Source organism: Enoplosus armatus, chromosome 6 (genome assembly GCF_043641665.1).
Source record: "Enoplosus armatus isolate fEnoArm2 chromosome 6, fEnoArm2.hap1, whole genome shotgun sequence".
NCBI classification, from domain to species: Eukaryota; Metazoa; Chordata; class Actinopteri; order Centrarchiformes; family Enoplosidae; genus Enoplosus; species Enoplosus armatus.
The window spans coordinates 25,626,717-25,647,448 of NC_092185.1; the positions used below are offsets into that span (position 1 = coordinate 25,626,717).

Genomic DNA, 20,732 nt, shown 5'->3' on the forward strand with positions numbered 1-20,732 from the left:
AATCAATACGTGAGGGTTTGCAGCAGCCCTGCAGAGCCACGCCAAGCCAACTGAAGAATGCTTTCTTTAGTGAAACTTTAGTGAACATTAAGACTTCGGCAAGGCATGACTTCTACCAAACCTTACTGGCAACCAGGCCTGCAACTAATCATTTTCATTAACAATTAGTCTGCTGATTACACCCCCCCCCCTTTAACAAATACAGATAAAGCATTATCACAGATTATGTTCTTGCCTTATCCGAGCTTGTTTTCAATCACAGTAGGTAGTTCTTCCATTACTTGTGCTCTTTCACATGCCATTGGATGATTCAAGAAGGCCTGCTCACTACTTAATGTTTAGTATCAAGTACTGCGAGTTATGAGCAGGTTACTTGCTGTGTATTTGGACCAGGGACACAATGCCTGCCCCCCGCCCCCTCTCGTTCTGTGTTTTGTGTTGGTTGTCTGACTAGATTTGAATTTAGTTAGGAGGACATATGTCATTCTTGTAATTGTAATATCGTAACTGTCATTTCGATGTAAATGTCCACTATACTCACAGTGAGGAAGATGGCGTCAATGGCCTCCTGCAGGGCCTGGACAACCTGCGGCTTCTTCTCCTTGAACTTCTCCAGAATGGTTGGAACGACCTACATCACACACAAGAGCTCTGATTTAGCAGGTAACTTGACATATGACTTTGAAATATGGAATACTAAGGTCATTCAGTTTAAACTGTTGACATTGTAATATAATATACATCATGGCAAAACCAGATGGTGAGTTGGTAGCTGACTAAATTCATGAACAAATGATTAATAGCAGTTTTTTAACAAATCTTAAATTCCCCAAACAGTGTTTATGTCTTGAAGGCGGGAGCTCATTTTCAAGTTCAATGCTCGTACCCAATGACCCCACTCATTTACTCCCACCTACATGGACGCAGCACCAGAGGTGTGTTTGATGCTGTGAGAAATAATTAGTGCTTTGATTTGAAAAGAAAAATGAAAACATTCAGATTTAAAATTTGGACAAAAAAAAAAAAAAAAAAGTATATATAGAGACCACTCCAATGTTTTCTTAAATCAGCATCTCGACATGTATGGCAGCCATTCCAGTCCAGTGTCCAGTTGAATTCCAACACAAGCACACCTCATTCTACCTAATGAGGCACCGATTACATGAACACCTGAACCAAGTCTTATTTAATGAGGAAAAGTATCAAAAAAATAAATAAATAAAACACTGCTGTGGTCATCACTATCCTCTTGCAATAGGACCTGCTGGAAGGCAAAAGAAGGGCTAGTATTACCTAAAAAAAGAATTGGAATAAAAAAAACAACAACATTTGACCATGACAAAAAAGGTTTAAAAGAAAAGGTTTGACTGAGGAAAAGAAGGGTTCAATTCTGGCTTTACTGGCAGAGGAATACAGTGAGCGTCAGGTTGCTTCCATCCTTAGAATTTCAAAGACGGCGGTTCATAAGGACAAGTTCAAGCAGCAGACATCGGGGACAACAAAACTACAGAATGGCAGAGGGCGAAAACGACTCTCCACGGACCGGAATGACCGCCAACTCATTCGAATGTGGCAGCTGGGGTGAAGTGCACGGCGAGAACGGTTCGAAACAGGCTCCTAGGGGCAGTAGAAGTAGAGCAAAGCTAGAAAAAAAAAAGCCCTTCATCGATGAGAAGCAAAGAAGAGCCAGAAGGTTTGCAAAAGATCACAAGGATCGGACCGTAGAGGACTGGAGTAAAGACATCTTCTCTGATGAGTCCAATTTTCAGCTTTTGTCCAACACCTGGTCGTCTGATGGTTAGACGGAGATCTGGAGAGGTCTACAAGCCACAGTGTCTCACGCCCACTGTGAAATTTGGCGGAGGATCGGCGATGATCTGGTGGTGCTTCAGCAAGGCTGGAATCAGGCAGATTTGTCTTTGTGAAGGACGCGTGAATCAAGCCACGTACAAGGTTATCTTGGAAGAAAACTCGCTTCCTGTTCCCCAACTCTGAGGATTGTTTTTTCCAGCAGGACAATGCCAGATGTGGATGGAGGACCACCAAATCAAGACCCCGTCATGGCCAGCCCAACCTCCAGACCTGAACCCCATTAAAAACAAACCTCTGGAATGTGATCAAGAGGAAGATGGAGGGTCACAAGCCATCCAACAAAGCCAGGAGTGGCTTAAAGTCACCCAACAGCAATGTGACAGACTGGTGGAGAGCACGCCAAGACGCATGAAGGCAGTGATTAAAAACCAGGGTTATTCCACCAAATATTGATTTCTGTTAAGTTAAAATTGCTATTGTGTAAAAATGAATATGAACTTAAAAAGGACAATAATTGTATTCAGAATTTGGAAGAAATCAGTCAGTAGCTTATAGGATAAGACAAAAATGTTCAATTTACTCAAACACATAAATATATAAATAGTAAAACCAGAGAAACTGAGAATTTTGTAGTGGTACAGAGCTGTATATTTTCCTGTGGTTAAGAATAAACCTCCACACTCCAAAACAAAAGGAAAAGAAAGAAAAGAAAGGAAAATGTGGGATGGCCACTTTAGCCATCTACTGTATAAGGAAATATTAATGAACAAACTCACTTTTTTTTGGTGCCTATACAGACACCCCCCCCCTTCCCATGACATTTTGAGAGTTATTACAAAAATATAAAAAGTTCCTTTAACTTACTTGTCCTGCATAAGTTCCGAACTTCTTCCTGAGACCGGTGGCCAGTCCAGCCAGACATTTCGCTGCCACCGACACCAGCATCACGTTAGCATCTTTCCCCACAACCTGGAACATAAAAACAAGTAAGCGTGCAATGTAGAGTGAAATGTTGATGATTTGTCTTATGTAGAAGTATGTTATAGGGAACTTGCTAGGGTCTTGTAAGAAACTGAAAAAACACGCAAAGTACTTCAGTCTTTACCTTTTTCAGTGCTCTGACAAGGTCTCCATAGTCTCCATTCTCTAGTTTGGGGTTCTTGGCCAGAGCCTCTATAACCTCCAGAACTTCTTTCCTCTCCTGCCACTTTTTAGCTTCCTGCAGAGAGATACAGAGCAAGATCACATATTGCACTACCTTAAGAGACTAGGCTTGGCCAGTCTATACAAACAAGACTTAAATGTTTTTGAAACAGGTTTTTAGGGAGGTCTACATAAGAAGAACAACTTACTATTTTCTCATAGAAGTCTTTGGGCATCTTAGACAGAATATCCACGGCTTCTAGGAGTTCGTAAGGATCCACTGCCGTTGCGGTTTCCAACTCATCCTCTCCTGAAAGGAGGAACAGAAAATGACTGTGCAACTCCTCAACATCAAAAAAGGAAAGCGACAAAGCAAATGTTGTACGTATAAATGTGTTAGCAGTTTGCTACCTAGTCAGACCTACCATCAGACTGTTCTCCTCCTTGGGCTTGCTGCTGTTCAAACTTGGCCTTCATGTCCTGCTGTGAGCGCAGGAACCGGATTTGCTTGGGAGGGGATGGAGGCAGCTTCACCCACTCCTCCTCCAGCTCCTTCAACTGCAGGGACAGAGAACAACACACACTTTTCACTTGATTCTGAAAGCTGAAATGATAAATGGACTTTACTTCAACCTTAAAAAAAAAAAAAAACAGCTTTACAGATCGGCGTCATTCACACACCGATGGCGACCGAGCTGCCATGCAAGCTGCTGGCCTCCATCAGGAGCAACTTAGGGTTCAGCGTCTTGCCCAAGGACACTTTGACGTGTGTGCACCACCATGCTGCCCCAATGACATTAAAAAAAAAAGGTGGGCGAGTGTGTGCGATCACAAGTGCGTCTCACCTGTACAGAGTTTATGTTTTGCAGCGGCGGTCTCAGAGCATCTCTGATCCATTTGTAGACCTCCACAGCAAGAAGCTTGGCTTCGTCTCTCACCGCCTTCTCTCTGGACTCAAACTGCTTGGACAAAACCTTCACCACTGGCTTCAACGTCACTATCTTTGACCCAAACTCACTAAAAAAAAAAAAAAAAAGGGACATATGATGACAGACCGAGAGGTTGTTTGTTTGTTTTAGCCTTGTTATTGTCTAGCTAGTTGGCAATCATTAGCTGGGTGGATATCAAAACGCAAAAGCAACGTACATGTAATGACATTGGGGATGGTCTGTGCACAAAACAATGGTGCATTCATAAATGATAACGAATACGGGTTTCTTGAGGAGCACTGACCTGAGAGCCTTCCTGACCGTCTCGATGCAGGACACCACTATCTTGGGGTTCTTGTTGTCCAGTCCTTTGAGGAGCTCGTCCTGAACCACCTCGGCCTTCTCTATCTCGATGTACATCATGCAGATGTCCATGCCCAGCTCCTTAGCCCGCGCCTTCGGCTGGTTGAACACTTTGGTCACCACGCCCGACACCACCTCGCCCGTCGTCCTGTGGCAGACAGGGCAGATATATAAAACAAGGCCCCATCAGAACACACTGGAAATATTCACGGATGCCGTCTTGTGAACAGCGTTTTTTAACTGGTTAAAATATTTCTATATAGCATTTCTTGTTAGCGCTTCTTCTGCCTGTCAGCGATCTGATCCCCTGCGATAGAGCAATCTGACTGCGATTTTAACTTTAATGCAAATGACTGTTCAGACTCTGTAGCAGTGGAATTTGGAGCAGTGGATCTTGTAACCAGTTTCTGATCATTCCTGTGTCTTTTTTTCAATGTACTCCAAGTGTTCATAGCCTGATACTTGCAATGCTAGGTATATACTGGCAGAGTGTTTACCCAATATACCCGACTCCTGTAGTGCAAATTCTGATTCCCTTTAAGAGGGACCAATTATGCTCATTTCTGGGACACCACTAGAGCAGCTTTGCATGATTCACAGATCAAATAAGTCCTTCTTCATCTTATTCTGGCCCTTCATGCGGCCCCTCAGTTCATTCTCTGTCTGACACAAGCTGACTTGGCTCCTGCCTCCCTAAAAGCCCACTTTCTTCTGACTGGCCGACTCGTATGACAGCAGTAACTTCGCTTGGAAAATAGCACACTGAATTTGATTAACTGAAATGTTTATTAGACCACAAATGGGGACGAGAAGTAGGTTGGAAAAAAGCGATGCTGCCGGAGCAGAGTGCTTTATAAAGTAACTGCTAACTGTAGCTGCCGTTAGCTCATGTAGCTCTGAGCACCGGGGGAGTGTTGGTGTTTACACCGCCAGCACAGGAGCTTTGGACCGCCGGGGAGGAGGAGGTTCTCAGTCTCGGGCTCCGAGAGTCAGATGGTGGGAGTCAGCTAACTAAGAGTTAGAGATTACTTTAGCTGCAAGTGAAGCCATCTGTCCATCAAGAAACTAACGGAAAAAAGCACTGCCTGCGAGACAAACTGAACAACCTCCAAAAACTTGAAGAGTAGTCCTGAGCAGAGCGCTCCAATAACTTAAGACAGACTGAGCGGGTGGATGAGCACGTCACTGCTGTGCCTGGAGCAGACGACCATATAAAAAGACATCTGTGCCCAACTGACGTCAGCTCGGTACAAAAGTTAAAAGAAGCTGGAAATGGAGCGTTCAGAGCAGTCTGCGCTTTTTGCTCACAAGGATTACTTTTACCTCTGAAACTTTGGCAACACACACACACAAACTACATATTATTTATTACTTAATGTTATAAAAAATATATATATTATTATTACTACTTGTTATATAGTTTCTGGAGAAGACAGTGGCAAACATCCTGCAGTAAATATGGCACCAAACTGGACTGAATTCCTTTTATCAGCAGAACTATAACAACTACAGAATTACTCCCGTGCATCATAGGTGTGGCTTGCTCATTATCTTTTGACCTTTTGACTTGACAAACAACCGTAACCAATAGAAATGAAAGCTCTATTTGATTTCGATTTTTTTAGCTCCAGGGCACTTGTATCATTAATGTCATTACTGATGCCATGAAAAAGACCTATTGTCTTGCAGGTAAATGGTGGGTGGGGTTGTGCCGTCAGTGCAGCTGGGAGCGCCCGGGCCCAATGCTCCAAGCACTATAGCTTCTCTTCTCTCAGAGCCCATGTGGTTCTTTGGCCTTCTACTCTGCAGCACTGTCGCACCGCACTCCTCTCACAGCCACTCACCTACACCACATCCCAATTCTTCATAGCAGTTATGGTTTGTTAGAAAGATAGAATAGCTATTTAAAAATAAAAAAAACAGGTCTACGAGATGGTCACCCCATCATCTCTTACATACTAGAGTGAAGTCCAGTCGGCTGCTTAATTATGCTAATCTTTGATTCGGATGAAATAGTTCTGAGTTGACTGATTCGCGACGTCAGCGCATGCATTGAGTAGCATGTCGCCTTTTGAGTGGCACCGTAGACTGTATATGAAGATGGACGACATGACAGCTCCCCGAAAGTGAAGCCAAAACGTCTTGATCACCCCCCCCCCCCCCCCCCCCCCCCCCCCCCGGTGGCTGGCTGCAGCCATGATGACTTTCCAGGGTAGTAAATTCCTGTCTATGAGGATTACCAAGTTATGCATTGTCTCACTGCCCCCCCCCCCACATTGCTTTAACACAGGGCTGTTTTTGGTTTGAATCCTAGCTAGACATTTAAATAAAGCTAGCAGACGAAAGTCTTGTTGAGGCCATTACTTACTTGCCAGCCACGTGGGCATTCTCAATGAAAGCCAAGGCAGCCTCCAGGCCTTTAAGCTGAGCCACGGCGTTAGAGTCCGTGACAAACTTCTTTATCAGGCCCAGGTACTTGCCCCACTCTGGACTCTTCTCATCCTCTATCCTCTGGAACAACTTCAGAGCTTCTTCGTAACCATTCAGACGGGCTTTCCACACCTGAAGAAGAGGAAAGGGGTGCATACAAAGTTAAAATCAACTGGGGTTTGTCAAAACCAGTCACTCATGCTTCTCAGTCTCCTATAAAAAGAGAGAGAGAGAAAGCAAAACCGGATGTACACGGACAAACACAAATGTCTTCTAGTGGGAAGATGGAGGTCTGCATAACCGACAGGGGATGTGACCTACATTCATAATGGCCAGACATCTCCATGTCATCTTGTCCATTTCCCTACCTAAGTGTACGGTAGGCAAATTGTTTGCTGGTTTCAGGCGGCATTCAGACCAAATCCAGCGTTGCAGCGAAAAAACGCCAATCTTGAGGGTAGTGCATTTAGGCTGCGGCGGGGGGGGGGGTTCCCAAAGGAACAGACGTCACGCTGCGGCGGTCAATCACGTAGGCCACCGATCGGACTGGAAGACGCCCCCGAGAAGAAGAACCTTGTTTATCTTTTACCTGTATACTAGCAGCATGGCCAAAACGCAAAGGAGTGTGACGTTATGTTTCACGCGTCGTCTTTGGCCTTGTATACCAGTTTAAAGCACAAGGTCATGACAGGCCTCGTATCCTGGTTATTTAGCGAAAGCAAATGTGTGTTTTTAATCTGTTGATGCGGACAGACGATCACTCGTACGAGCCTGCATACTAGCAGCTGGGTCAGGGGGTTAAACTTCTTCTTCTTTGTTGTTTAGAGGCAGTTGGCAAACTGCTTTTAAGCGTTCTGTCTAGGAGTACATTTCTAGCAGCAGATGCGTGTTTGTGGTAATGAAGGAGCAACTATCCTAGTAATGGTGTGGTTCATTGATGCGTCTTTAACATCAGGCTTTGATACACAGCAGAAACAATTCACTGTTGGTCTGGGTCTTTTCGTGGGATTATTAGAGAATAAGCAAGATTTTGAATATCACCAGCCTCAGATGCTACTGAGCTATATAAAGCAGCCCAACAGGCAGCCAGTTGGGAGACGATTCGGACGATTATTTTGGAGACAAAGTTTGAGAAAAAGGCTAAACCAAATCCCTATGAATGAACCATAACCAAAATTTCTTTAGGGAGGAAAAAGTATATGGGGATGGGTGAGATGTGACAAACATCTCTTGTCATTATTTGACTTAAAGGAAATATTTTTGGAATTGAAGTAAACTGCAGAGAACGTCACAGAGGACAAACATCAGTCACCTTGTGTTCACATTTCTGGTCGATGGGAAGCTTCATCCACTCGCTATCGTCCCCCATGGTGGCCACTCGGGGGGGGTGGGCTTCCCCAAAAAAGGTACTCAACTGGAAGACAACAACAGCATTATCAACACAAAATTACATTTGCAAAAGTGCATTTTGTGGCAGCGGTCTTCACTCACACCTCTGCTGGGGACATTCAACAACACAGGAGCAAAGTGACACTAATAATGACTATTTTGTCCAGGTAAAACACAAATACACACAACCAGCCCTGCATTTACTGCAAATTCCAAATTGCAAGGGGGTGCAACTTAATACACATAGTCGTCCACACAAGATATTCTGCTGCTGCAACCAAAATACATGAGATATATTCACCCATCTACAGTACATAATCTAGATCAGTGGTAAAGTGGAAACATGTGAGCCATTTCCCCTTCTGTCGAAACAAGCAAATATGAGGGAATTTCTACAAATAATGGATTTTTGATGCAGACACTATTACATCAGGCTCAGCTGCTGCGTCAGTTTGTCAATAAAAAAAAAAAAAAAGAGACCAAATCATGTATTCAGTAAACTAATTTCCTCAGTTGCAATTGCCACTCACTTACTCCCATGCACTCACTCTCTTCCATTTGAAAGCTTGCGGCTGTCTAATGCACATTCAGGGAGGGGCTATGGGTTCATATTTCATATTGATCCAACCCAGTCTAGTAAACAGGCTACAAGACAAAAGTACTGACAGCTTGGAGTCAGCCTTACACTTAAGCAATGCAAACTTAGCTAATTTAGCCTTTCAGGTTAGTGTATGGGAATATTGATCACAATTCACAACACTTGCAACAAATGTGTGACAAAAAGAAAAAAAGGCGCACATACACATAGAACAGACTTGATACCTTTCCAAGAATCAACTCATCAACAAAACATTTTCAATTTAAGAAATGCTTCGTATTGTCAGCCACCATGGCTCACCTGACACCCAGCTGAAAGTTCTAGTGAAAAGAAACTGTGTGGGGGGGGGGGGGGTTACCTCTGTAGGAAAGACATCCTGACACTGAAATTTCATTTTCAGCATTTCTGACAGTGTGATGATATTTTTGCTCAAGCAACAAGCCATTGTTTACATACGCAGTATGGGTGGGTGATACAATCTCAAGAAAAGTCATTGCTAAACGTGGATGACATGGCCAAGCAGGCAGACATATCAAATATTCATGTCTAGTTCAGATATGTTTATGCCAGAAACAGCTTTGTTGACCGAGTGTGTGTGTGCGTGTGTGTGCACAGACCTTTGAAAAGGCCACATCTACGTTAGATTACAATTTAGAATAACCAAAACCACAGACGATAACTTGCCAAATAGCAATATATCACCCTGCTGTAAGTTAGTCCCAATTGTCAGTATGGCATGAGGGAGGCAGCAGTGAAGCGCCAGAATTCTGACTGAAATTTTTGAACTGCACCCTTCAAATGCAGCCAGTCATAATCAACGAGGTTAGCGACCGTTGGCAAGCTGTGGTATCACCCTTCATTTCACTGGTTGTCACCAATGGTCTGTCCAGTTTGCTCAGGCGGAGTGTTCAGCACCTTGCCTAACTTAGCTGTCGTTAATCATTAGCTAGTCAAATGATCGCCATTAACTAGCTAACTTAGCGACTACAGTGAGAGTTGCTACGTTAGCACGTCAACCCGCGCACTCTGGTCAAATACAAACAGGTCACGTTGACGACCGACACGTAGCTTGTTAGCAAATGTGGTGTAAACGTATTTGGTCCAGCAAAATGTTCATAGCGAGACCTTATTGTTTACTAGAGGCCGTTAGCCGCCGTTAGCTGCTTAGAAACAAGGCTATGAGCTAACCTTTCATCCGCGCCAACACAGCCAGGCCTAACAACGCAGTTCTCAACGACAGCTGCAGAAACACAACAACCTAGCATGCTAGCTCAGAGTCAAACACGGCTTTTAACTAAAACAAGTAAAACGTTATATATCGCTGGAATACCTGTTTGTGTCTCTAGGAGACGATGCAATGCTGGCTGTCCAGTTAGATGGGGGTGATAATGGGATCACTACGGAGAAGCCCAGCTGAGCTTTATACAAGCGTTGCCAGTGCCGCCCAGAAGACAAAACACAACGTCCGGTCGGAAATAAAACGGGAACCTATAACGTTTCATTATTAATACAAAATATCGAATAAATTAATACATGTTGTGTATTAGTAAACATCTTAAATAAACCAATATTATGAAATACAGTTTAATTTATTTATCTATCTTTCTGTTCAATTGAGACATGTTGGGCTCTTATTTTAGACACATATTAACACCGAGTTCCGGTCCTGTCACTGTTGCTCATGTCCAACTTGTTGCAGCTTTTTGAAATGCCTCCAAGGGCGGGGAGACAGAGGAGGGGCAGCGGAGACAGGGGCACCACCCTGACTACATCATTCCTGTGTCAAATCATAGACTTTATATCTCAGTGCATGAAGAATCAAACATGGACTAGGAAACACCAACACACACTACAGAATGTTGGCTTCGCGTCTTTCACGTTTACATTTTACTCATTTTACTAGCGATAGTCTAATGGTTTTCCTAATTTGTCCCTTAGCAAAGGCATTGATTGGTTGCATTTGAACTATGGCCCGCCCCCACGGTATGAAATTCCTTTGCTGATTGGATCATCCCATGTATCGCTTATCCTTAGAAGAGATTTGATTGGCTGCTCTGAAATTAAGCCCTCTCTGTAACTATGAAAATCTGTCCATTATTGGTCCGTTTCATGTATTGCCGTTACACCAACATGATTTCACTGGCTTTAGGTTATTCTTATAATTGCATATTTATATTACTTAATTATTTTTACGTTATGTATTTGTAAGGCCTGCCATGTAGTCCAGACTTTAAGACGTCTTTGATCTACTGACAAGAATTGGGTTCTTGAATATTCTTCAATTCAAAAGCAATCACATATTTGTCCTGTAATAAACAAATACTAATTAATTTGAGTTTTCTTTCAGTTTACTGGAAAAATCATCAGGGTATGTAATGAGCACAATGTTCCATCTACAGGAAAAACACTTTCTCTTTATTTAGAAATTAGTTCAAGAACTTCTTCCTGGGACATGGGGAGCATGAGTTGCTATTTTGTGATATATTTTTGCTCAGACACAGCTCCCTTATCCATCGCAGGGTCTTGATAATAACACATCTCTGCATCCTCCATTGTCAGAATGTAGCTCTTCAACAACTGTAAATTCTAAAATAGTAGTAGAAGTCACTTAACTACAGAAAACAAGCAGTGATAAAGACCAAAATATTCTGTAACATCTGTTAGACAATTATCATCTTAAACATAGCAGCACACTGTAAGCCTAATTTCAAAGATACAGATTCAACACAGAACCACAAGCACCTTTAGTCCCCTAGAGGAACCTATGTATGCTGTGTTGTTCGGGGACATTTAATTAATGTAACTCACAACATCCTGTTTCCAAGGAAGCCAACCGTGGTCAGGACAGTTGTTGCTGTGATAGCCAGCAAAAATCCCAAGGCCGCAGAAATGAAGTGACCAAATTGCGTACATAAGCTAGCTGGACACAAGCTACACGCTACATACCGAGGGTATTCACGTTAATGTCACCGGCCACGAAAGGACGCCCAGAATGAGCCGTTTTAACTCCACCGTCCCCGTCGACGAATACCTCGGTAGGTTCTGTGTTAGCTGCACAGTTGAGCTCCTCGGCTAGCTAACTCCTATTTTGTGCACATTGCAATTTTTAACAACCGCGAGCTGTCCATTCGTCATATTGCCAATTAAGTTAGCTAACTGCTAGCTAGCCAACGGCTGTGTTGTTGTTGTTGTTGTTGTTATTATTGTTATCCGTGCTTGTGTTTGTTTGCCCTCACAGCGGACAGTAACGTGTTGTTTTACCTGAGTGACGCAGTGACCCAGCTGCTGGAACACAAAGAGGAATACACCCAGTTTGGGGTGATCCGCTACTTTGCTGAATAGTACGTGACACCCTAAACACACCACAGGTCTGGACAGCAGAGAGGCTAATACAAGCCCATTAAATGACATATATATATATATATACATATATATATATATATCTCCACCAAGGTGATGTTGGGGGAAAATTACAGAAAACAATGAAACTGGAAATTCACTAAAAATTGGCATTCACTTTCATCTTGCAAATTGCGTCAACAGCTGGTCCAATAGTAGGTCTACAGTATAGAGTCATATATATATATATATATATATATATATATATAATATATGATAAAGTGTATCAATATACATTTGTACATCTGATCACTAGGGCTGCAACTAACGATTCTTTTCATTATCGAGTCATCCGATGCAGATTATTGTCACGATTAGTTGATGAATCTTCCAGTCTATATAATGTCAAAAAAAAAAAGAGCCCAGAGACTCTTCATTTGCTGCCATAAACGACAAAGAAAAGCAGCAAATCCTCACATATGAAGGAGCTGGAACCAGCAAATGTCTGACGTTTCCGTTTGAAAAATGACTGGATCGATTGGCAGCTCATTTTCTTTCGGTCCAAATAGTCGATTCATTGAGTAATCGTTGCAGCTCTACTGAACACTTTTCTGTATGTAAAGGTCTACTGTCAAGAATGACATAGATACAGAAATATGCATGCTTGTGCACTGCAGGAAGCCAGTGATGCATAACAGCTAATGTAATCTAAACAGTGAGAATTTGTCATTTGTGTGTGTGTGTGTGTGTGTGTATAGTTTCAGCAGTGTGAAGAACAGTAACCACATCCTCTTCAGGGAGTACAGCTACATCAGGGCCACTCCCCACAACAGAGTCTCCTTCATCAGAGTCTTCTGGAGGTGCTACAGACAGATTGGCAAGAGTGGAGGTGAGTGAGAGCCAGAAGCCATTAGAACAGGACCTTTAGCGTTAAATCGCTGGTTCACTGACGTATATTCTGTAACTTAAACAGGGTTTTCTGTCTTGTTGTGCTCCAGACTTACTGTCCATGCTGGAGTTCAGGTCTCTGCTGCAGTTATTGTGTCCAGACTTCCCAGTGGAGATGGTGCAGAGTGCAGCCAAGTCAGTACACACACACACACACACACACACACACAGAACACACTACACTCTTTTCCTTTTCTTTTTTTTTTTAATTTTTAATTTTATTTAGATTTCCCAATATGTAATATGATAATATATCATATACAAGCGTTTCAAAATTGGATGTCTGAAAAGCGCTTTCAGTCGCCCAATTTAGAATATAATGATGTTAAATTTGGAGTTATAATGGAGGATTAAAAAATGCACAACAGCCTGATTATTATGGCTAAACAATTTATCCACAGATGTAGATTTATTAATGCCAGGCCACTTTTCTTTGTCCTCATGAATGGGTTATCAAATTTCAAGGAAGCACTGAAATGTGCAAGCCTCGGACATTTACAAAAACCATACATATATTGATTTCCGATCAGACCTCGGACCCTTTTTATTTATTTTTGTGTATTTCTATTGTTCTAAGCTCAGTCTGTGAATTCAACTGTTTGTACTTTGTTACCAACTTATATTGTAATAGTTGCCAAACTTTTATTTTTCTAAATAAAGGTATTAAAAAAAAAAACATCGCAACGACAGCACACATTTACCCACATATGAGACAAACAAGCTCAGTATCTTGACTTCAATGAAGTGTGTGATGCGTCATATATATATCTCTTTCAATGACGCCCATCTTTTGATTCTTCTCCAATGGAAAGTCTGAAGGGGATTCTCCAGTCTTAACTGGTTTTAGGTCGACATAGATATTCGTTTGGTACATAGATGTAGGAAGGGATGAGGAGCCCATTTGGTCCAAGATGTTGAATAGAATACCTGGAGCTTTCTTGGGGGCAAATGTTTGAGTTTAAATCCTCATCTTTCAGAATGATGCCGGGTTTGGCTTGTGTTCATTTTCTAAGACCTGCTGAGCGCTTACCCAGTTTATTTGCCAATAGATGAACTGCTTTGAAGGAAATCTCTAATTATTGGCCCTCATTTAAATGGACAGCTCACCCCAAAATCAAAAAATACATATTTTCCCTCTGTTTTGGTGCGAGTTGCCGGGTTTAGGAAATCATGGCCCGGAACTATTTTCTTTCCGCTGAACGACACCCGCTCAGGTGAGCTAGCTGGCGTTGCAGCTCAGCCGAGGAGGACGCCATCCGTGTCCATGAGGAGATGCACGCTTCCCTTCTGCGCTGTGATATGTTGCACGCCACTCAGGTGTTTTGGTTCTTATGCACATGCTGTTTTATCTGTGACATGTGTTGCTGCCAGGGTAGTCGGGTCCCTAAACGACCGGTTCACTGTTTTTTATTTTCTGGTCCTGCAGGGTTGCTCTGATGGATGACACCGTGGACTGTCTGATGTCTTTCTCCGATTTTCTTTACGCCTTCCAGCTGCAGTTCTACTACCAAGGTGCGATAGAAAACTGTCTGGGCTCATACTTTCAGTCCACCCAGTTTGGCTTGTAACGCTTACTGACACGGGTGTGTTAGCGATCTCATTATTATTGAAATAGAAAAACATTTTAAGGAGTAGTTTTAAAGTTAGAAAGCTCGACAATGTTTAATATGTCGAGCTTTGACCATGTTTTCATTATGGATTGATTGTTGGTAAAAAATTCTCTGATTGTTGATTAAATAGTTTTCGGCAGAGGGATAAATGTACACTCTGTGGTCAGATATCTGATGTGAAAATAATAACTGATAACCCTGACTTCCGACCGCCCCCGTTGTCCCCTGTGCCTGTAGAGTTCCTGGACAGCGTGCTGGTGATCTACCAGGATCTGTTATCGGGGAAGAGCCCTAACACCGTCATCGTCCCCACGTCCACCTCCATCGAGCAGCTCCCCTCTGTGGCTGCAGAGGAGAACGACAAGGAGGAGGAGGAGCAGCGGCAGGACGGGGTGGAGCCGTCCACGCTGGCTCAGTGCATAGATGCCCTCTGTGACAGGTTCAAACGCAGGTAGAATAACGCACGCACATTCTCAGTTCTCACTCGCTGGGTTCAGACACCCTCTAGAAACTTGCTTTTTGGTATTATAGTATATGTAGTATTCACAAGAAAAGACTGCCAGTATATGGAAGGCCAGAGAGGCCAAAAGTGTCCTCATTTCCCGACACACTTCTAAACATACCGTGAAAGTATCTGTATTGCAGTTATTATTTGTTTTCATCAAGATAAATATGAAGTATAATACAAAATTCAATTCAAGTTTCAAAATGTAGTTAAATAAAACCCTTTAAAAAAAAAGTTACAAAATTAAAAGAATGCAACATCAAATCATACATTTTGAATTAAAAATACAAATACAAACTAAAACACTGAAAATGATATGAATAATTTGAAGAAGCAATTTAAGAATAGATGATAATCATCATTAAAATGAAAACCTCAGCATCATGTGAATGATATTAATCACCTTACCAATTCCACACTCCCATTAAAAGCTATGGTTTTACAGCTATTGGCTATTATTACAGATTAGCAGATGGTAATAATTGTTAAAAAATGAATAGAATTATTTGTTCATATATATTGACCCCGTCTCGCAGTGCATTTCATGAATAAAATCGTCCAATCACATACCAGTCTAGGAGGAAGAGGGCCAATCGATTCTGAATCCAAATTTTGCAATCCCCTCCCATCTGTTGAATGAGCGCTCTGTCGCTGTCCCTGGGCGTGTCCCCCCCCCCCCCCCCCCACGGCCTCATGTGCAGTGTGCAGCTGGGCTGAACACCAACAGGAGTAGTGTTGTTGTGCGGGTTAGGGTTTGGACTTGACTGTTTGTGTCTGTGTGTAGTCACCCTCCCAGGTCCTGTATGAGGGAAGCACTGGAACAGACTGACAAAGTCTCTTACTACAGCTTCCTAATGAGCCTGGCTAAACATGAGACCATCAACCAAACGATTGGTAAGTTTGACATTCCACGTTACCCTACTACTACTACTACTACTACTACTGCTACCGATTATATTCACTTATATACTTATATACATTACTAAATGAAGTGTAGACTTGAGACTGGTCTGCTGTGAGTCCTGATAGATTTGATCCTTCCACAGTATTTATACCGAGAGCTGCTTTAGAAATGAGCCTTTTTGTTATAAAAAGAATTTCCCTATACACATAAATGAGTGGCTTTAATGGTTTCGGCCCATTGAACAGCGCGGCCAGCAGCTGGAGCTGCAGCAGTGGCTGTGGCACGCAGCTCACGGTGGCAATTAAGGCACTTTCAAATCCTAAGCGCCGGATTGCCACAATGTTTTACAGCTACTGCTGTGACCACTTCACGTTATAAAGTTGTTATGGTGAGCTTGTCAGCAAGCAGTTGCTTGTGTACACATCACGCAGGCACGGAGCAACATTGTCATTCCATTTGAAGTCGTGTTTGTAGCCGCCTGATCTCCTTTTACATCTCCCCACCAGCTCCTGAGAAACACACCTGGTTCTTCAGCCGCCGAATGCTCCGCTGTGCTCACCAGCTAGTTGCTAACTGTGTTTGGTGCTGACGGGGCAGATAGCGCGTACCGTGGTTTATCGGAGCAGCTGGCCACAGGTGTTGACGAGAGCGTTGAGGCTGAACAAACACAGCCAACGTGCTGTAAAAAACCAAAACAATTGCATATTCATTAACACAGCTTTAAACACCTCTTTCTGCAGGAGCGTTACCCAGCAAGGCAGACTTTCTCATTGACCCAGAGATGGACCAGGAACTGGACAAACTGTGAGGACGAGCACACACACACACACACACACACACACACACACACACACACACACACACACAATCACACACAGTTGACTGTATCATAACAAGCCGACTGAACACGCTTTTCTTTTTCTTTCCTTTAGCTGTGCCGCTCTCATTCCGTTGTCCTCATCTTTTCCCTTTTTTTATTTTTGCCTTTCTTTAAAACGTGTCTTCTCTTTGTCCCGTGCTGTCCAGAATCGCCCAGATCTCGGTGAGCCCCAGCAGCAACAGCAGCGGCAGCGCGGTCGGGGGGCTGAAAGAGGTGCAGCGGAAGGCCTCCCCCAGGAGGAACATCCACCACAGGAGGAAGATGGAGGTGGAAAGCGATGGCTCCACAGAAGAGACCGACTCTTCTGAAAACTGACCACGCTGGGACCTCGCATGTTAAGTCCAGAACACACTGTGGCTGTATGGTCAACCGTTTGCTATGTAAACCCACACTAGAGAACGCCGAGCACGCCATCGTCTTCTTTTTGTCCAGCCTCATCATGAAACACGAAGTCCACGGAAAGCTGCTCCTCATCAAGCAAAACGAGGTGTCTCTGCCTGGTTGTACAGAGTGACCGAGATAGGAACCTCCTGTAAATGCTTGATTATGTCATAAAAAGAGCTGCACGTGATGTTAGAAAACCTAACTTATTACCTTTTCTGTTTTTGGTGGATGTGTGTTACTGCTGCTTTAAACCTTTCCGTCAAAAATGGTGGCCACAAACCCTCGACTTTAACGCCGTTAAGTTTCCTGAAGAAAGTGCAAAGTTGTAAGTCCGAAATCGATTACAACGGCGGATAAATGTTCTTCCCTGTTGAAGAACAGGGACTGCTTTCTACTGGTGAAAAGAATGGCGTCGAGTTTAGCACGTGAACGTGACACGACACACATGTACGAAGATCCTTACTCGCACTGTGAACAATAAAGGTGAAAGAAGAACTGCGGTGCCTGATGCGGTTACTTTCTGTTGGTCACCGTTAACTGATATCTCACTCACGTGGGATGTTTTATTGATTTTATTAAGAGGGCTCTTCGAGCGACTTGGTGTTGTACTTGCATTGTGTTGGGGAGGGACGCAAGAGACGGGTAAAACAAAAGTAAGGTCAAAATTGATGCTGCGGAGTCCCAAGATATCCAAGACTTTTAGTCCCTAGCCGGGGGTTAAACTCCCAACTGGGCAAAATAAGAGAAGACACCCGGGGTGCATGGACCGGGGGTTTGTTTTGATATACCATATTATTTTCTTTTAATACATCCGATTGCCGTGGGCCCAAATCTCAACATATACTTTACATTCCAACAAATGAAATGATGACCTCTTGTCTTTATAAAACCATTATGGTGGTGCACCACCTCAGACAGTTAAAAGACCTAGGATTATAATGGCTATAATATAAAGGATCCTCACCAGCCCTGCAACAGACGTGTGCGCATGTATACATGCATTGATACTTATTATTACATTTATTTAAAATGTTGAGATTTGATCCTTAACGTTTCAGTTTTAACAAACCCTCATCTTTGAACTCTTATTCTAATGAGCCTCTCGACACTATCCTCCGTCACATCCTGTACAGTACGCCACCCCGCCAGCTCTGAAAGTAGCCGGTTCAGTGCATCAAATCGAGTCCACAATCACTAATAGAAATGTGGTAGACTTAGCGACTTGTATTCTATAAAGACCCTTTGCTCTTAAGTGCAGTTGTAAACGTGATTTATTGACAAGTATCACCACCATCGTTATCACCGGTCTGTGCGTCCTCTGTGCGTCTTCATTTTACAACATCGATATCATGCGGTGTTACACCCAGGTTTTTTGGTCAAACCAACAGCATACAATATAATAAGTCCTATACAAACATACATACATACAGTATCTATACAGGATATATCTATGTTGATGAGTCATGTCCAGTGGATCCCCATGGTGTTAGAATCACAAAAGTGGAATACATAGAAAGGACACTTTCTGGTGGATCAGAGCAACTTCCTGGGGGTGCGCCTCGGATGGCTGGCATGGAAATGAACATGAGGTGGACTGTGGACTTTTAAATAGGCTTTTGCCATGTCCGGACAACAGAGACTCTCTATATATATATATATATCCATCATAAGTGAACTTATATTTTGACAATGTCGCATGTCTGTCACGTGAGCGGATCATTTTCATACCATTCTGAAATTAGTGGAAGACAATGGCTGTCCTCTCTAGGCCACAAAAGCAGCAAGATCATGGGACGAAAAAAGTCTCCACAAAAATCTGAGCTAAGACCACTGCCAGGACCAGTGCTACTATAACCCTATTGCATTACAGTCGTCTTCAATTAACATCTTCCCGTAGAAAACTGGTGTAATATTGACCGGTTCTACAGGAAATGTGACATCCAGTCAAACAGCATTGGACCACAGTGACTGACTGAAAGACAACACCAGTTCCGTATACCAGTTAAACCCTTACATCAGAGTCCCAGTGACATACCTTCACATTCCATAGCAGCCATCTCAGGCGAACCAAGTCATATCCAGCTCCGTGACCACTCATTAGAGATAAGGGGGGGGGGGTAAGAGAGACTTTATTGTCATCCATCTGTATACAGCGCAGGAAGGTACAGAGAGGAATGAAACTGTGTTTCTCCTGGTCCCCGGCGCACAAACGAAAAGACCGAACGGTAGTGAAGAAGCACTGGCGCTACACATGAGGTGCAAGGTACAAAAGCGATACGCAGAACGGGGTACGAAACGAGGTACAAACATGAAGCACAATATGCAGGACATCGTCTGTCGTCTGAGCGAGACTGGCCGTTGTTACTACGAGTCAGTGGCGAGGACGGTCATCATCACTACACCAGAAAAAAAAAAAAAGAACAAACATAGGCACTGTTTTTTTTAACACAAAACATTTCGGGGGTTCATTTCCATCGGCTTTACCTGCTCAAATCTACACACATCATTTAGTTAGACTGCTCGTGCAGACGGTTTCCGACCGGCTGGGAGTCCTGGGGCAGCAGGTCTGCAGGTTGACCCCCAACTTCAGTCCTAGATTTGAGCAGGCAATGCGAAAGAGCTGATCGACTCGGACACGACTGACACGACAACGATCCACCATCCCACCAGTCTGTTCTGTTGCACACATTGTGAAATTGCACAGCGTCATTCGGGCCTGTTGTTACGCATTAGTTTGGGGTCAGGGACCACCAGAGAAAACCCTACGTAAAAAGGGTCTGTCGTCAGGACCACCGTTTGGAAGATTAGGAACGTCAAGCAGCAAAAAAGAGAAACGAGGCACCTTAACAGCAACTTCCAAAGGTCTTCTTTAACGGTAGATTGTCAAGTCCGGGGGGTTAGAAGATACATAATACATAATATACTTATATATATATTTTTTTTTTGGAAATACCAATCTGTCCTCTTCTGTGCAAAGAAACAAGCAAGTCCATTTGTTTATTCTGTATTACACTAAGCACTGCCTTTTATACTGTGGCTGTAAGAAGCCCTTCTTTGCCGTGAAGTCGAGGACAAAGCTAATTTAAAGACAGAAGATTTACCTTCTTTTAAAAAAAATTTAAAAAAAACATGCAGTGTTGCTTTTGTTCTTAGATTCCCATATCGTAAGTTTTATTTTATTCCAGGCCCCCTTTACTTTAGAACATTAGAATTTCATTTTTTGGTCAAAAAGGAATGAATGCAGTTAAGTAAGAGAAGGTATAGACACATTACATACAAATCTTACATAAGCAGCTGTGGTTTGCTACTACTGAAAATTTCATGCATAATCTGATATCAAAATGTGCGATGCAATATGACTTTCGTAAAGTTTCGCTTGTAGGCAACAAACTTAGGAAACATAGGAAAGTTTGCAAATTGGAATTGAAGACTAACTTTTGAGAATGCACTGGCAATAATTCAGCGTGCCGCAACATAAACATGTGACTGCAAATCAAA

The 20,732-nt window shown here is 43.0% G+C and overlaps 2 protein-coding genes across 3 annotated transcripts in view; one reads left to right on the plus strand and one right to left on the minus strand.

Moving 5' to 3' along the window:
* Positions 1 to 10,072, minus strand: part of ckap5 (cytoskeleton associated protein 5) — a 33,996-nt gene extending 23,924 nt beyond the window's left edge. Inside the window, exons 1-10 of the mRNA XM_070907303.1 lie at positions 9,995 to 10,072; positions 7,990 to 8,091; positions 6,616 to 6,809; positions 4,189 to 4,395; positions 3,801 to 3,972; positions 3,381 to 3,513; positions 3,165 to 3,265; positions 2,918 to 3,031; positions 2,677 to 2,781; positions 542 to 631 (exon numbers count right to left, since the gene is read on the minus strand). Coding sequence (XP_070763404.1) covers positions 542 to 631; positions 2,677 to 2,781; positions 2,918 to 3,031; positions 3,165 to 3,265; positions 3,381 to 3,513; positions 3,801 to 3,972; positions 4,189 to 4,395; positions 6,616 to 6,809; positions 7,990 to 8,046 — 1,173 coding nt within the window. The 5' untranslated portion in view covers positions 8,047 to 8,091; positions 9,995 to 10,072. The remainder of the gene's footprint in view (positions 1 to 541; positions 632 to 2,676; positions 2,782 to 2,917; positions 3,032 to 3,164; positions 3,266 to 3,380; positions 3,514 to 3,800; positions 3,973 to 4,188; positions 4,396 to 6,615; positions 6,810 to 7,989; positions 8,092 to 9,994) is intronic.
* A 1,431-nt stretch (positions 10,073 to 11,503) lies between these two features.
* On the plus strand, positions 11,504 to 17,729 carry cstpp1 (centriolar satellite-associated tubulin polyglutamylase complex regulator 1). 2 transcript variants are annotated; one of them, XM_070907348.1, is made up of 9 exons: positions 11,504 to 11,699; positions 11,903 to 12,005; positions 12,762 to 12,892; positions 13,002 to 13,086; positions 14,378 to 14,463; positions 14,799 to 15,012; positions 15,851 to 15,960; positions 16,711 to 16,774; positions 16,997 to 17,729. In XM_070907348.1, the coding sequence occupies exons 1-9, from the start codon at positions 11,657 to 11,659 to the stop codon at positions 17,163 to 17,165; spliced, it is 1,005 nt and encodes a 334-aa protein (XP_070763449.1). In that variant the 5' UTR covers positions 11,504 to 11,656; the 3' UTR covers positions 17,166 to 17,729. The 2 variants fall into 2 exon arrangements, with proteins under 2 accessions (XP_070763449.1, XP_070763450.1); XM_070907349.1 differs by lacking the exons at positions 16,711 to 16,774; positions 16,997 to 17,729 and adding an exon at positions 16,477 to 16,681.
* Positions 17,730 to 20,732: the final 3,003 nt, after the last annotated feature.

Coding starts and splice junctions, on each gene's coding strand:
- cstpp1 (XM_070907348.1), top strand. CDS start 11,657: ATGAGCCGTTTTAACTCCACCGTCCCCGTCGACGAATACCTCG. Junction 14,464..14,798: donor GCTGCAGTTCTACTACCAAG/GTGCGATAGAAA, acceptor CTGTGCCTGTAG/AGTTCCTGGACAGCGTGCTG. Junction 15,013..15,850: donor TGTGACAGGTTCAAACGCAG/GTAGAATAACGC, acceptor GTCTGTGTGTAG/TCACCCTCCCAGGTCCTGTA.